This window comes from Archocentrus centrarchus, chromosome 10 (assembly GCF_007364275.1).
Source record: "Archocentrus centrarchus isolate MPI-CPG fArcCen1 chromosome 10, fArcCen1, whole genome shotgun sequence".
In the NCBI taxonomy this organism is placed as follows: domain Eukaryota; kingdom Metazoa; phylum Chordata; class Actinopteri; order Cichliformes; family Cichlidae; genus Archocentrus; species Archocentrus centrarchus.
The window spans coordinates 11785262-11803565 of NC_044355.1; the positions used below are offsets into that span (position 1 = coordinate 11785262).

Consider the following 18304-nt stretch of genomic DNA (forward strand, 5'->3'; position numbering starts at 1 on the left):
TTCCATCTGTAAGGAGCATTGAAAGAATTGTGCTTTGCCTTCTGTATACTCTCAGCTTTTTATCTCTCTAAAAATGCGCAACAAAGGAGAGCAAATAGAGAGATGATTAAATAAAACACTTCTGCACCACTACACACCTGCTCGCACTTGCAAATATATACGCATCCCACTAGAGTTTTTAGTCTTATTCAGAGCAGGATGAGACGTGCCGGAGCAGCAGTCATCAAATGCACAATGATAAATTCATCATTCAACTCTCTCTACACTGTAAACTGTGGATCACTAGGGCTAGGTTTTGGCAGGGCAAATTTGCACTGCTTCTTTCATTCAATTTGCACTTGCAATCTGCGGGTAATTAGTGCCTGATTATTAAGGTAATGGCTAATTACTCAATAAGGGACTGAGACTGCCTTCCAACATTGCAGTTCAGTTGTGTGAATTTATCCTAGAACAGCAAACTGAGAAGAGAAATAACAAAGATTACAAAGGTTCAAAAGCCTTTATAAAAGTTATAGTTCAAAAGCAAACAAATAAACATCTGATAAAATCATATTTATTCCAAGAAAAAAAAACCTGAAGTTTCCCTGCTGTAATTGTTTAATGCAACTTGTATTATGGAGGTAACTTGTGTCATGGACAATTTCAAATTAAACCTCTTTTACTGTTGTTTACATGCAGTTATGGCTGTATACTGTACACAACTTTACAAAACAACATGGTTCTATCCAGTTTAATGAAAAAAGAAAATGCTGACCTAAGTTGCCTGTCACAGCGATTAGCATGTTGGATTGGACTCTGGCACGGGTCAGGTCACTTGATGCAGCAGGGTTAATGGTTATTACAGAGTAGGCAGCTTGATTAGCCTGCAGGGTAAAACCCACATACCAAATGTGTGTGTGTGTGTGTGTGTGTGTGTGTGTGTGTGTGGGTGGGTGGGTGGGTGGGTACTATTGTGATGCCAAGGCCAAGACAGGATGGCAACCCAGAGCCAAAGACGAGAGCGGTAGAGCAACTCACGAGACTGAGCAGCCATCTGTGCCTCCGACCTTTACAGCGTGGCGTGTTGAGCACTATCCCACCCACTCACACAAGCACATTCATAATCTATACATATCTATACTATGCCAAATTACACAACACATTCCTCTGACAGAAATTGTGCATTTGTAAAGCATATTGCATGCATCATGCTTAAACACTTCCCCATTCGTGAGAGTTGGTTATAATTCTCTCTTTGAACGAAATCACAGCTTAAGACCGATGAATAAACAAAAGAATGAATGGATTCATTTGAAAACCGCTCTTACGGCCTGCTACTGAAGTTAAACATTCACTTTGTTGATGCATTACAGCCCTATACATCTGTACCAAAAAACATTGCAGTGCATTGACAGAAAATACCTAGGTGGGAGGGGAATGTTCATGATGAAATGGAAAGATCTCATTCAAATATAACTGCCAATACTTAAGGGTTTTTTTTGTTAGTTTGTTTGTTTTTAACATTAAAGACGAAAGCAAGAAAACAGACAATAATGTTTAGTGACCTGACAGACAAAAATATTACTTTTGTATTCTTTTTTGCTTTCCAGTGTCTCACAGCTAAGGAGCCATGCAAGTGCTTTTTTTAATGGGTGTGATGATTTTAGAGAAAGTGTGAGGACTGCCTCCACACAGTGTTAACAACACATTCTGTTCCTCCTACCATATAAGCCCACGGGGTTCAAGTACAGTCTCTGAACAGACACAAGAATATACACAATACATCAAATCAGAAGCATGGGAGACAATCATATTTATTGTTCTCATCGAAGCGGTTCAAGAAGCAGAATGAAATATTAATGTGCTTGTTTTTACCAGTGACACGAGCTTAAGATGTCATTGTGTAGAACTTGCGTGTTTCCTAAATCATCCATGGTAGACCTTGAAAGTGTTACATGTGGGGGGTTGTTTTTGTTTTTTGGGGTTTTTTTGATGTATACACATAGAATACTCTGCAGAAAACCAAGTGTATGGCGTCCTTCCAGCTCAGTTCTTTCTGGTCAATGAAAGTTTAACTCTGACAGACAGGAAGAAGTAACAGGGGAGAAGTTTCTGTAGGAGAAGTCCACTGGCTATACTATATGCCATTACAAACACTATACTGTATACACTCACTAGACATTTCAGCTGGTACACCTTCCTACTACCAGGTGGGACCCCCTTTTGCCTTCACTACTGCTTTAATTCTTCACTGCATAGATTCAACGAGGTGCTGAAAACATTCCTCAGAGATGTTGGTCCACGTTGACATGATATCATCATGCAGTGGCTGCAGATTTGTCTGCTGTACATCCATTATGTCAATCTCCTGTTATATGACATATTAAAGCTCTACTGGATTGAGATCTAGTGACTGCAACCATACTCAACAATAGTTGGTACTAAAGGGTCCAAAGTGTGCCAAGAAACCCACCCACACCATTACACCACCACTACAAGCATGAACCATTGATATAAGGCAGGATGGATTCGGGTTTACAAAATTTGGGAGGCTTTGATGAATTTTAAGCAGCATAGTGACAAATTAATGAAGAAATTATCTAAATACTTTGATTTATTCTTTAAGGTGAGACATTTCCTCCCACACAAAGTTTGACTTACCTTGTACCAATCTCTGTCTGAGCGTCACTTAAATTATGTAATGTTATATGGTGCAATACTTATTCCATTTATCTTGAGAGTTTGCAGATTTCACAAAAGAAAGTTAAACGAGGCATAGTTTTCATGCTTACAAACTTCTGACGTTAACTGAATGTAACATTTTTCATAGTGCCTGTGGTGTGTATAATATAGTATCCAGAGTCAGCGACAGACTTTGTCAGCATATCCAATATACTCTTCCTCTCACACACACACAATATGAGGAAAAACCATTTTCTGAGGGGAAAGAAACATAAACATAATGTAGCTGTTTTAGTGTGACCTGTAGCAGTCCACAGATCTGGAATTAGCTTGAAAGCACTATAAAAATGTTAACAACTTTTTCTGTCTTTAAACTGAGTTTAATAGAACAGTTGATACAAAAATATTTTGATTCTGAATCCTGCATGGTAACCATCTTTCAAAAACTGCAACAGCATTGTATTTGAAGTTCATACTTTAAAAAAAATCATACTCCTATCATCATGTGCCACCCTCTAGATGTATTTGATTTATATGCTAGGCTCCTTAGGGTAATTTTAGGATATTTTATTGATCTAGGTAAGTAGGATATTGTATGTTAGGAGATAATCATCTGATAATCTCCCAACAAATCCCAAGAGGAGTCCATTTCACAAATATCTTTAATGTATTATTATTTGAACTTGTATTTCAGTTGATTTGCGAATTAATTGAATTGAACTGATGTTCACCATGTTGCACATTAGAGATGCTCTTCTGGACACCAGGTTGTTGTAACCAGTGGTTATTTGGGTTGCTGTTGCCTATAAATTGTGAAGCAGTCTGGCCATTCTTCTTTGATCTCTGACATCAACAAGGCATTTTTGCCTAGAGAATTGCAGCTCACTGGATATTTTCTCTTTTTTGGACAATTCTCCCTAGAGATGGTTGCGTGGGAAATTCCCAGTAGATCAGCAGTTTGAGATACTCAGAGCAGCCCATCTGGCACCAACAACCATGCCCAAGCAGTCGTGTAATGTCCCATTCAGTCAGTTTAAAGTCACTTGTGTTAATGTGCGGTTTAATAGGTATATCTAATGAAGTGGCCAAAGAGAATATGGGCATTTTCATGGTCTGGAATGGATTTTATTTATTATTTTTTATTGGTGATTGAGAAGCTAATGTTCTTTTTTTTTTTTTTTAAATGCACATTTATTCAGCATAAGTGACAGTAGGTTTTGGAAGCTTGGCTTCAGAAGCCAGTGTAGCCCCTGTCTGGCAGGAATAACTTCTAGCTGGTATTTGTGTACAGTAAGAGTCCACCTGATATGGTCTTTTTGAAAATGTTTGCACCTCCTTCCTTCCTTGCAAAATGATTTCAGTTGCAAGATCATCAAAGCTGTATGTTTCTGCTGCTCCCTTTCAAATCTCCGACATTTTAACAGGATTCAGATCTTTGACAACTCATTCCATAACTCTTCATTTCTCCTTCTTGAGCCGTCCCTTGGTGGATTCACGAGTGGGCTTGAGATCAAAGGTTTACTTACAGTTTAAGCATTTTTTAATGATGTGAAATTCATCGTTAAATCGCACGAAGTTGCCCAGTCCCCAAGTCAGCAAAGCAACTCTGAACACTAATATTTCTATCACAGTGCTTTACAGTTAGATTCTTCTGTCTTTGGTCAGAAACAAATATGTCACTGTTACTGTTACAAAACAACACTATCACTGATTCATCTGTTCTGAAGGCTTTTTCATGTTGAGCTTGTGCAACCTCTTTATAATTAGACATGCATGCCATTTGACACCTTCAGTTGTGACAACTGCCTGCAGACTCTGTGATGAAATTTTTGAGTTTGGGAGACTTCTTTTTTGCATCAAAATGTCTGTCATTTGAAACACTAGTCGATGATTGTTTCTTAGAAAATTTTGATTTCAAATAATCTTTAAAAGATTCCTTCTCAGACTCACTGGCATCTACCACCTTTTTCTGAAGACCTTGGGGAGCTGCTTAGATCTTGACATGATGAAACCACACAATTCAACAGCGGATTTAAATAAGACTCTTACTCTCTTACTTTACCATGAAAATTGCCTTTTCTCTTATTGAAATTGTGATCAATTTTGCGTTGCTTTTTCAGGTAGCGTTTTAAAGTGTATACTTCCTCAAATATTCCTGAAAACCCAACAGTCTTCTACACAGGCTGTATATTGATCTGTGTGTGCACAATACAATACACAGAAGACTATCACAATACAAACATGAAGGAAAAGAAAATCAAATCTACACCATAAACCAATGCCAGATGCTGTCAATTTTGATTTACAGAGTATAGCCAAACAGAAAGCCCTACAAAATCCTAAGATAACTGTGGCAAACTACACATATAAAGCATGAACACTGACACACACACACACACATGCACGCACACACTTGTACCATGTGAAAACAAAAGCTATTTCTGACTCTGCTGCTTGGGGATTTCAGTTTATTTCCTGCTCTGTCAGACATATTCTAAATGTTGGTGTGAGAGTAAGGTCTTTGTTCTATAAGACCGGTGAGAACAAGTGACCACTTGATTACACAGCACAGCAAACACTGGGACGTGACATAAAGGTCAGGAACACATGGAGTGTGTACACAACTGCTGAGTATTGTGCAGTACCTCTTGGTGTTATCATCTGCTTTTCTGAAATAATAGATGCCTATTATTGATTAGAAAAATAAAATTAAACTGGAATCAGAGGTGATACTGCTACTATAAGCTATTGGACGAGGATGCACAGCAACTGATGGAATTGAAGCAATTTAACATTGTCTTTGTCCTAAATTTCCACTGTAACCTTTAAGCAAAGCTGAAATATTTTGGCTTTATTGCATGTAACCTTTTCATCTCGCCTACAGCACTGTTCATCTTCTTTATGGTGGCCAGTTCTGCTGTTATGTATTACTGTTAGATCACTGACTGCCATCTCTCTCCCTCTCTCCCTCTGTCTCTCTCTGTATCCCTTAACTCTCCATCTCTTTTGTCTTCCTCTATCTCAGTGCTGCAGTGTAGGCAGAGACTTGTCTCCTCTAATTACATTGAAAATGATGTGATCATTCAGTACAGAGAATCTCTAATGACATCTGGCAAAACAAAGAAAAAAGTTTTAAGGTAGGAAACTGAATCACACTGCAGCCTGGCTAAATGTCTATTGACTGTGAGGTTAAGGGTGGTGAAACTGTAGCATCACAGTGTTTGCTTTCAAGCAGCTTTAACCATTTCTCCAATATCAAGTATTTATTCCTAATGCAGCTGTACAAATTTTTCCAGCAGGCTAATATTTTAAGTCCTATAGTTTGTATCAGGCACGTCTGGAAATGAATATGAAGATGTTTATTGCTCAGACCTTGTGTTAAAACTAGAACCTCCAGGTAGCCCAGTAGTCAGAGCTCATGGCTCTCTTACAGAATGGATATGGTAACCCTCCCTTTCAAATTTCCATCCTGCCTTTTCTGTGGTTTGATATGACGACTAACATCTCTGCATGCTGCAGACGGCTGTCATTCTTCTGTTACTCAGTGGTACAACATGACATCATTTTCATTGCTCTGATTAGTAGTAGGTCTTTCCAATAGCATCCAGAGGAATTGTGTGCTGTGCCTTTTATAAACCCCCCTGGGGAATTGCAACTTAACTAAGATGATGCAAAATATTTTGCATTTTTGTCTCAATGGCCAGGCTAACTGGAGGGCGGTTTATTAGAAGATGTTGCTGTGGCTTCACATTCAGGTCACTTTTTTCTGCTAAGTACTGGTGAAAATGTTGTGATTCACAATCAAAAGTAAAACATGCCCATTAAACTGTACAGTTTTCCCACTTATGCTATATGATGTTATTAGGTTATTATAATGATATGAAGAGGGTATTTTACTGCTCTACTTGGTCAGAGTTGGGCTAGTTGTAAATATTTTTTACTATATATTCCTGAGCAATGACGTCTGTGAAGAAGAAGGGAGCTAAACGTTAGACATACATGTAGTTGAGGAAAGTCTGATATGTATTTTTGAATTGTTAGAAGTACAAATAAAATGTTGTCCAAATTAGAAATACTTAAGTAAGAGGGGTTCACTCATTTACTGTTTTCTGTGCCCCTTCATTTTATAACAAGCTGTGTATCATCACACATTTTTTTCTTTGACTGGCTCAGATCATGCAATATATCAGAACGTATTATGCTGTTAGCAGTACTGCATTCAGTACATGTAAGCAAGCCACCTTGGTATCCTCCATCCATGACTGACGACTTCCATGCTTATTGGGGCTTTGTTGCCGTGGCAGCGTCTCATTATGTAAATGATGTCTCCCTGATGAAAAGGAGGCAGGCGCAGCCGTGATGCGCACTGCTCCAGACTGTGTAAAATTGGCTTCAGGGACCAGTGAAGGAGCACTGCTATATTTAGCAGTCATCTTAACAATGTCTTTTTTCTTCATTCTTTCTCACATCTTTGAAAAAGAAGGCCCACTCACATTTAACACTTGTGTCATCTTTTTCACACAGTGAGTACTAAAATATTACTAGAAATGCACAAAAAGGCACATTACCAGATTTCAGTTGTGACTGCTACTTCAAGGCTTAACATGTTGTGTTTCTAAATGCTTGAAACTTCTTTCTGTTGAATAGTTTCCTCAGAATGTATTATCCTTCCTTCCTCTGCCATATATCATTACTGTCATGTCCCAACCTCAAAGGGTCATATTCCAGCCCAAGAAAAACAAATATAAGTGTTTTGCTCAGCTTAAACATGGCCCACATGACTTTCTTCAAGCCCTTAAGCGGCACTACATTAAAAACAGGCATGATCTTGAAGTAGAAAACACAACAGTTTTGACCATCCTTCAAATCCTTGTAAAAAAAATACTTTTATCTCTCCCAATCTAACAATCCATCAGGTCAGTTAAGTATTTCCCTTCTGTTCCCAACACTGATGCTTTTTTTTCCTGTCTTCTCATAGGCAGTGAACTGCTAATGTAGATCACTGATGCAAGCTGAAGTGTGGCCCTGCCTGTAACTTGCTAGTGAAACAGCTGCAGGATTGGAGGAGAGCAAGAAGCTGGTAATCCTTTTAACTATTCTCTACACGTTTGCAGAGGAGATGGTGGTCTGCTGCTCTGGAGTCTTCCTGGTGAATTTACTCTACAGAGACAACAGCCTTGTCGAGCAATAAGAAACTGTCAGTCACTGATCTGCATTCTGATCAAACCTGAGGCAATCATTTGCCCTTACCATCAGCACTGCGCGCCAGTTAGATGCTGTTTCCCAGACCTGCTCAGCCTGTAAATCCTGTTTATTACCACTGGTGCAGCCTTACCTTTCTTACCTCGACTTAATCCCCTTTATAATTATCACCAAGTTTAATTAGTAAATGTCCAGAGCAACTATTAATCCAGAGCATCATTTCAAATAAAGAAACCAAAAGAAGGCCATGAAACCTTTGAACACGACATGATGTTAAGACAGTAACAGAAATATTGCGCTGCTGTCACTCTGAACAGAAAATGCCCCCTTTTCAATCTTTATCTCACAATAATTTTATGTGACACTGTTCCCGTCCCGCTAGGCTTTGTGGATGATGACGACGACACATGGCTTCTATGGTAACCTTGGAATGCTGTAATTACTTCTGTGACCTCTTCATGCCCTCAAAACCTCCAATAGCTCCTCACAGTGTCATTCATTGTCTGTAGTAGTGAGTACAGTATTTTAAAATGTACTTGATGGACTTAACACGATCTATACTTAGAATCACACATAGTTCAGCAAATAAATCCACTTGGTTCTTTATGTTTGGAGATAATTGAAAGGGACATCTGTGGGTTTTAGCTTCTGCAGAACTGCACGTGTTGCATACTGTACACAATCTGTAAGTGAGCCCAAGGTGGCATGAAGATTTTCCAGATAAATGAGTCACTGCTGCCACATGCTCAGTTGAACAGATGAACCTCATCTCAGCTGGGCTAAAAGCACTAGATCTGCATTGAGTCAATTAACAATCAGAGCTGGATTTTCACACACCTGGCAACAGTATTATGTGATTCTATTTGCCATTTGTCATCTCCATATGATGAGTATAAAAAAGGAAACTGCACAATGCCATTTAAACGTGCTTTCTTTAGAGCCATTTTCTGCTGATGTCATCTTTGTTAAATTTAGCAGATAAAAGACCACTGGGAAAAATGTCATGTCCTCCACTTCTTCCCTCATTAAATCCCTGAGTCAACACGAAGATGTCTAACCTCAACTTGGCTTAGTGACATTAGCAGTTTTAGGAAATGGTAAGTAGGTCCCATAATCTGTAGCTGACACTGATGTAAAGTGGTTTATGTCATACGTTTAAGTATTCAAAACACAGCAACCCCACTCTGAAATATTACTGTTCTCTCCTTGTTGAGAGAGATTATTTTTTTTGTTATCAGCCAGTTTGACACACATAACCACAATTATGGAGGATTATCTTTAGATGAGATTAACTACTGTAGCACAGAGTGCATTTCTGAAAGTAAAACTGCAGTAATCCAAAATCCACAGGTAGTGGATAATCCATACCTATTTGTCAGACTTTTGGTCCACGCGATTATTTTGATGAAATGATTCAAGTGTAGCAATTAGATTACTATCACAAGCCATATTTAACATTAGCAAGCCACAATCAAAACTGAAGTGGGTCTTGGAGAAGAATGTGCTCAAGTCAAGAATAGGATAGGATTTTGATATTTAATCTGTCCGATTTATGCAACAAGGAAGGCAATGATTAGTTTTTGTGTGATGCATTTGGTAAAGTTTCAGCAAATGTGTTGGTGCAATGGCATTTCCTGGTTTATGGTAATAAACATTACCTTGAGCATTATTAGAAACCTTAAAAACCAGGCTTCTTATACAGATTCTTAAGCATGCCATTTCATCTACCTATACATGCATACCATAAGCTAGACTGTGCACTGCATAGTGAGCCTTGTTTTCCATCCCGTATCTTTCCATGGTTTGGTTGTAAGTAAACAGACTGAATTTGGAGATATGGACACGTGCTTACTTCTGATCCTGAATATGGGACAATTTTAATTGCAAGATTATGTACAGTAGATTTTAGCAGCACAAATAGGAAGCTGATTCAGAAAGCAGAATTTTCCAAAATTTTTATTATTGTAATTGATAAAAAAAAAAGAAGAAAGAAACAAGGCCCACTTTACTGCTCACAGAAGCATTGTTGGAGTGGAGTTGAGTTGCAGTGGAGTATACTGCCATTGGAGTGCAATACACAAAGAAGTCATTAGCTTCTCGGTCACACAAATTCAACAGATCAAGTTAAAATCTAATTTAGTCCAGGGCCCTTGTTTTTCTTTTCCTATTTATTACTTGAGTATACAATCTAAAATAATAATAAGTGGTCTTTTTTTATTATTTGGCTATATTAACAAATAACACACAATAGACTTTTCATTTTCAAATTTGGGATTCTTGTTTTAATATGAAAACAATAAAGGATTCTGACTGTTCAGCCATCAAGATAGAAAAGTTTTGTGTTGGTCTGAATGTGCACGTCAAAACGCTCACTTGTCCCTTACAAATAAAATGTCACTAAAACACAAGAAAAATATTTTTATTGTTTTATTTTTTTAGGCTAGATTAACACATTATTGCATGCTTGTTAAATGGCACTGATAGAGCTAGAAAGAGCTAAGTGTTTTAACGTTCATGGTCTTTTTTTTTTTTTTAAATAATAAGGATTAAATGTCTTTAGTCCCTCTGACTGACAATATTTGGGGAGGAAGCCAAATGACATCTGTAAATTAACAACCAGGCATTTTGCTATTGGGGTAGCTGGTCATTTGTTCCTAGTCTGAAAATACTTAATGTGAGCTTTTCTGAAATGGCTAAAGGTCCAAAATAAGAGGCAGACAGAACAGGAGGCAGTGTAATTCTCATCTGGGACCATTTTTCACTCATTGTATAAAAACAAATATTATTTCAGATACTATGTTCCACCCCGCAAGCTTTTTACATGACCTTATTCACATGAGCTCATTCCCGCGGCTGGTAGTGGTCACTTAACTTTAAAATGTAGCACTAGGTCAGCTTACACAGCTTGCACAAACGACCTGTGAGTTTGTTTTCTGAGGGAGGACAGCCTCTCACAAAGCCTCACCTCAGAAGACATGCATCTCTGGGGATTACCAGCAGCAAGCAGACTAATGCACCCACAGCAAAGCATTTAGAGATTTTAGGGCCAGAATATTTCTGGCAGCGATGACGTAAAACATAGCATGTTTCCATTTCAAAGTTGAAAAATTAATAAGATTAAAATGTCTTCTTCCTGAACATGTACATTCAGATGTATTTCACTGCTAATGGATCAATAATCACTTCTAACAATGCTGAACCAAAACACACCTTTCATGTGGGAAAAAAAAGTTATATTCCTAGAAACTTTAATAAATCACACACCCGAATCCAGTGCACCAATCACAGGGCACCATGAGTCACTCAGAAACCCAAGCTTACAGAGGAACTGAAGAGACGGGCCTTCAACATTCTCAAACAGCAATCAGCACACAAGTCAGCAATGGAAAGTGGCAGATCACTGATGCCACTCAAAGATCTGAGTGGCATTAGACTCCACTCAGCAGGTGAGCCAGTTTCCTCCAGGCACTGTAGCCGGATCTGCGTCAGTGCAGGCAAAGCACCTGACAGAGAAGAACCACCCACTGCAAATATTTCACACATTAAAATGTTGTCACTAAATTCAAAGTTTACATGAACTATGAAGGGAATATAGTGCTAATTTGCAGTGCAATGAAGAATTGTTTTGATTGGCTTAAAAAGGAGAGACAGTATATCATCTTTTAATTTATGTTACCATTCCTAATAGAAATCCTGACATACTGTGACAAGATTAGTATATCTGAACATTTCAGAATCAAGGGGATGTTGCACTGTGTAAAGTTCCCCATTTTGGTTGTACATTCACTAAGGACATAAATTAGGGGAAGTACAAATTTTGTGTTGGGACAGTATGCTCAAAAATCTATACGAAGCTGAGCCTGACAAATGTGAGAAAATCCTGCGACTTTACAATTTTGAAAATTTATTTGGAGTGATTTTTCACTCTGGCATGATGTTTTGAGGACCTCTGCATCATGAACTCTTTCGCTACCAGTTGATCTCACACACAAACACACACACCGGTCCTGTCAATGCATGCTGTACCTTCTATTTGTTAAAATATCTTGTGAGAGTTTACAACAGTACTGACAGTATTTAATAGTCTTGGTGGATCCTCCATTCGCCACAGATTGTTCAAAGGAGATTCTTGAAGGAGCATTAGATTAAATGATGTTCATGACACTGTAGACAGTATTTGGTTTTGCTGATGAGTACAGACCAGGTGTCAGTGTTGTGGAGGAAAGAGCTGCCTGCATTGTAGATTAATGAAACAGCTCCAAACTCCTCTCTGCATATCTATTGATTCATTTCCATGGCTGGCCTTGAGCTGAATTAATCTGCCTGCAAATATGCAAGACTTATGTCTTCTTCTGCACTTAGTCGTGCAGTCTGAGGCAGACATGAATCGACTGTCTGACACTCACAGCCCAAGAGTGGAGTCTATCAATGCACTGCACTAGGATGAAGTCTAGGGAAAATAACAGAAGTGCAGAGTTCTTTAGAAATATGTAATGTATTAACTGACTGTAACAAATCAGCAAAATGATAATAAATAAAAGGTCATCAGAAGACTAGACAATAAATTGAACTTTAAATGTTTGCATAATTGATGTAGAGTTCCTCATTGCACCTCTGTTAATGCATACATACGAGAGTTATCTAAGAGAGGCTTCAAGCCCTGGAAAGTTATAAAGCTGAGAGAGTGTATACGTCATGCTTTGACACATCACTTTGTCCACACAACTAAGCTTCACAAGGACAGGGGGAAACTAACACAGCATGATTCACTGGTGTTGATATTGGAGCTCTGATACACAGAACCTCCTTCTACCCAACCATGTTTCTCTCTTTCTGTCTCTGCATGCGTCCTGTTTTCACATGCATTGCTACAAAATAACTCTCTGAGGGAGTCAGAGAGAGCAAACAGCATTCTGTTACAAAACTGAGTCACCAAGAAAATACCCTTTAACAAAAAGAGACTTTGTCACTGAGTGACAGTTTGAATGGCATGTCTTTGTGATATGATTACTACTAGGACCACCACAGAGAAAATGCATTACTTCAATACTGTTTTTGGTTGGAGGGAAAGAAAAACTGAGTTTTTTCCAGTTTATATTTTGCTTGTCCTTTTCAGGATGTAAATCTGTCTGTACAGGCAAAATGAGGAGCTCATCCCCGATCCTTCTACTACAGCTGAATAGTGGTTAATCAGCTTCAGTCTTTGAAAATGTTCAGAGCACTACAACTGCAAAAGTTGACACAATACTAAAAAAAGATGAAAATACACCGTCATAGGTAATTTAAGCAGCCTGGCAAGTGAGAACATTTTTTGCAAGATAAAAGGAAAAGGGGGTATCACTCTGTTCAGAAAAAGTAGGCAGCGAGAAGCTTCTGCAGTCCAACAGCTTGTGGGGGGGGGGGGGGGGGGGGGGGGTAGCTGTGGAGATGGCAGGTGGTTCCGGCTTTAATGGACTGTTCCCCTGAAATAATTTGTGGGACAGGTGGTTGCCAACATTGGCAGGGTCAGTAGTGATTTTCCCCATGTGGTTCTCGGCTCTTGTGCAATTCAAGTCTCTGATGGAGGGCAGCTGGCACCAAATGACCCTCTAGGCGATTCTGAAAGGCTACTGATTTTGGGGGGGGGGGTATTTTTTTCCCCCTTATTCTTTTTTCCTCAAATAGGAAAGCACGTGAGCTACATCACATTGTGGCATGTAGCTGTGAATTTATAAACTAGACAATCCTTGCTGAATACTAGTTAAGCCGAAGGTGTCTGACTCTGATCTGGGAGTTTTGGCAATGGTCCTCCCATGGAGCGTGGCATTGATTTCCAGTGGGAGATGAGAACAAATGCTCCCATGGAGGTTAATCTTGAAATCAATTTCTTTAACTATGTTTTACTCACTGCATTGTCAGCAAAACATAAGCTCCTCTGACTGGTGTTTTGTTTTAGTTGCAGAAGTTAGTTGTCAAGTGTCTTAAACATTAAACTCATATACTGAAAATAGAAGCTCTGTACCTCATTTAACCACCAGTGCTTCATTCCTAGAGGAATTAATTTTAGAAAAGCATTTTCTGATCACAGTTGGCAATGCGCAATGTATACATCTTCAAAACCATCTATCAAAAACAAATATATGCATATAATATTGAAGCCTGTTATGTAATCTGAACATCAAATTAAGCTCTGCTATATGTATTCAAAAGAATATCTATTAATCAGTATTTTTTCTTTTTTTATCAAAGCTGTTATAATCCGTTGAGAAATTAATCACAGAGATGGAGTAGCAGAATGCTTTAACAACAAAATACATCACAAAACTGCAAAAATTTCATTCTGCGCTCTGATGAGTGCAAGTTTGTAGTCCAGGAGAGCAGCTTGTTATGAGGTAAAACATGCTCAATAGCTCAATAGCCAGTAATTAAATGTTAAGAGAAATAAAATTAAAAAAAAAAAAAAAAAACTTTGTGCACACAGGTTATCTTAGTGTACTGTAGGTGTCCGCTGGATCCTCATTAGGATACATATGTACAATATAGAGCAACACCAAAAGCGAGGTCATCACTTGCAGCAGTGCTGCCAAAATAAGCCAATAAGCTCATTGATTTGTTTTAAGCACCTCAAGCAGAGTCGGGACATGGTAATAGGTAGATTCAGTTGCATTTCTACACTGTAAGTAAACAAGAGGGCTGTTACGGGCACGCTGCCATCGTGTGAGTGCTGGTTGTTATATTACACTCAGGAAACCGCGTTTATTCCTTCACTTAACCTGGGAAAGAGCCACTAATCCTGTTTCTAATGAAGGGTCTAATTAAAGGAGAAATTTAATGACGCAATAAAACTGCTTTCCTATACGGTGTGTTTATTTATTTTCCAGTTGTTTGATAGAAAACCAAGCGCGAGGACAAAGACGCAGCAACGTGTGTGACGGTGCGTAAGGTGCCGCGCACATCAGAATGGAACGTTTGAGATTAGTCCCGCTAGGTTTCTTTGGCTACCCTGTCTCCGTTCTGTCTCCATGGCAATGCCAAGGCAGTTTACTTCTTTTTTTCCCAGAGATACGGGACCTCTTTGTTACGCCACGGGTCATAAACTCAGGCTACGAGACCGAGAAGGCGCCGCGCTTCAAGGCAGTGCAGATGTGATGAGAGTGTGTTTCTCGCTAAGTGTGCGAGCGAGAAACACAAAGGAACCTTTCAACAGGATGTCAGTGACACAATAGGATCCCACCACTATCATTTCACTGGTTATACTGGTTACCTTATTAACACCCTGTGACACCTAGTCTGTAACATATTGCCTTTGCTAAATCATCTGCGTTTTTGGCGATCACCAAGCCAATGCAAGAAATGCATGTGATCTCAAACCAACACATCGTGCAGCATATAGGCCTACAGTAGCAAATTCCAAACAGCAATATCCACATGCATCGTGCTGGGAATGGTGAGCCATCCAGTGGTTGCTATTGTTTTCAGTCAAACCTCAAAGGGGTGATTTGAGCACCATGCAGGGAATGAATGGGCGCGTGGTCGCGTTAAAACCCTGTGATTTGGGATAAAGCAATCTGTGCAAGGCAAGGCTCTCCTCTTACCCTTGGAAGCATCCTTGTCTTCTTTAGGCTTCGCCACTTTTCCACTCATAGATCCCAGTTTGGATGTGTAATTCCCGATTTAGATAAAAATCGAAATCCCCTTAATTGCTGACAGTCCTCAATGAAATCCTGACCGGAGATTCCAAGTGCTGAGATAAGGGTTCTGTAAGGAGAAATATTCATCAAAATTGCATTTTCTTTCATAACACAAACAGCTGCATCTGGTATTACAGCAGGGCCAAAGAACGTAACAATGGACCATGGGAGCTACTCGTGCTGCAAGGTGTTTCTCAATTAGGTATCAATGAAAACATTCAACTATTGATAGACACACTCACGCGACACACGACAAAGACCTCAGGTAGTTAATAAACACAAAGAACCAGCCATGTGCATGCCTATCTTTGCACAGTCTTTCCAGTGATTCAAGTCCGCGCTTTAACCTACCTTATCTCCTCCACGTTTTCTGCTACATCAATGCACATTGATGAAAGGAAACGTCCCCACCATGAATCCCCTTATGTTGCATACGAAAAATGACGACCTACTCTATTGTGAAAAGGGAAAAGAGCAAAAAGCTGCGAAATGGAGCGCAGTTTTGCTCCCTAAAGGTCTTCAGTCAAAAAAAAATTGAAGTGAACACACTGAGCTGTAGTATCTAACAAACCCCGAGAGTAATCCCATCCAGTGTGGCTTTTGCGACCAGGTTTTCTTGTCTGAGGCTTTTACGGACGAGCTCTGCTCCTCTAAACGCTCGGCAGATAGAATCAACAGGATACACAACGTGAGAGCGCGCTACCCGTTACGGCGCCTGTTCACACAGTGGACAATTGTTTTTTGACCTCCGTGTGACGGCTGTGATGAAAACGAGCTTCTCCATCCATGAATGCAGTCAGTATGTGAACTGTGCTGTCGATGCGCTGAAGAATTAAAGCAGGAGGTTGTGCTGCATGGCGCGCACCATCTTGCTGTTGCTCTCATTCAGTTGCCTTTGCAGAGCTATGCCTTATCCCATTCACATCCAGGATGCGCATTTTCTAAATATATAATCGGAGGTGTTTCCTTTGACTTAATTAAAAATAAAAACCGTAGCCTAATTCCTATGAGGCTTTTTTATAGCTTTCTCATTTTACAGTTTACATAACCTCATTAGTTAATAAGATATTTATTGCATATGACTAATGCCACTGTTGTTATGTAAAACAAGCTCCGATAGATCAGACTCATAACTGAGAAAATAAACAACAACAACTCAGTTTCTCTTAGTTTTATGAACACTTTTCAGGTCCTTGAAAGTTTTTAAAGGTTCTACAGCAGGATTCAGACAGCAACAACCACATTAAGTCTTTTCCACTTCTGAACAGCATTCTGATCAGCTAATGTGATGTTCCCACCATTTTTTAAAATATGTTTTAGTCCCCATTCCCCACTGGTTTTTACAAGCTAACTGATCCTGAAAAAAACAAACGAGAATGATTTGAGAAATGTTTACAAATTTACAAATAAAAAAAGAAGAAAGAAACATGCAGTAGAGTGTAAATGTGGATTAAACAAATAGCAAACATGACTAACGTGATTGAGTGTGATGTCATTCCCTGGGCGTCATGAAAAATTGATTGTGTGTGAGTGAAGAGTACCTGAATTTCAGTGCACCCACAGTAAAATATATGCAATAAAGATTTAGCTATAATAACTATTTTATAAGTGCCCACAGACAATCAGACTAATGAATAAAGTCATTCTGAAGTAATATGTTATGTAAGTGTCCTTACCTTGTCAAACCTGTAAAGATGAAGCTTAAAAGCTTCACTTGAACTCACATTAAACTGTCCAGTTTCAACTGAGCCACATCAACAGCAAAAATCCACATTGATTTCAGACCTCTTAATCTATTTTTAAGGACACTACAATATTTTTAGTTAGGAGTTCTATATTTTAGCCTCTGTTCAGAAAGTCTCTCCGCTTTTTCAGGCTTTATGTCACAGCTCCTGGTCATGCAGCGCTGTAGCGTGCAGTGGCAGTAGATGGAAAAGACCTGAGGGGTTGAGGGTTACAAGATCTATATGGTTGCTATTTTTAGAAGAAACTGGACCCCTTTCCAACTTTCTTCACATTCCCAAATCTTGCTGAGACATTTAAGACAAACCTGGACCTGTTTCAGTGAATGGCTTTGCCTCAAACAGTCAAACTGCAGTTTTTAGAAGTGAATTTACACTGAGTTGAGTTCAGTTATATTTGTTACCCAGGGTTTGAGGAAACTGAACTCCTGTTAAGCTACATCATAAACACACCAGTCTTTTTTTTTTTTAACACTTTTAGGACATAGGAGGGTTATTAAAACATAATATGGATTAGTCAGCCACAACATGTTGTGTAGGTTCACCTTGTGCTGCAAAAACAGCTCTGACCTGTCAGGATATGGGCACAGGATGTTGGGGGTGTCCTGTGGTGTCTAGCACTGGCTGTGGATCCTTTTGATTCTTGTGGATTATGGGATGGGGCCTCCATGCATTTGTAACCAATGAATTTCAATTAGATCAATTGATCAATTAGACTGGGGGGGGGGGGGGTTGGAGACTAGGCTAGTGCATTAATCTCTTTGTTGTCTCCTTTGAGCTGTTCCAGAGCAGTTTTTGAAGCTTGTTTGCAGAACCCAAAGTTTCTCAGTAGAACATTGAATGGTAAAAAAAATAATAATAATAATTTCACTGATGTCTCAATGTTTTTAATGACTTTCTGATTTTTTTGTTGTTGTTGTTTTTGTAATTTGTCATTGAATAATCTCACCTAGCTATAAAATGGTTTATCAGTCAATTGTCCAATTACTTTTGAGCCTCTGAAATTGGGGGACTTTGCATAAACATGGC

General features: G+C 39.1%; 1 protein-coding gene across 2 annotated transcripts in view; it reads right to left on the reverse strand.

The window, feature by feature from the left end:
• Positions 1–17325, reverse strand: part of fgf13a (fibroblast growth factor 13a) — a 100874-nt gene extending 83549 nt beyond the window's left edge. Inside the window, exons 1-2 of one of the 2 annotated variants that reach the window (XM_030739573.1) lie at positions 17210–17325; positions 15438–15600 (exon numbers count right to left, since the gene is read on the reverse strand). In XM_030739573.1, coding sequence (XP_030595433.1) covers positions 15438–15486 — 49 coding nt within the window. In that variant the 5' untranslated portion in view covers positions 15487–15600; positions 17210–17325. Of the gene's footprint in view, positions 1–15437; positions 15601–15884; positions 16395–17209 lie in introns of those variants that run through there. The other variant, XM_030739572.1, reaches the window with a different exon arrangement.
• Positions 17326–18304: the final 979 nt, after the last annotated feature.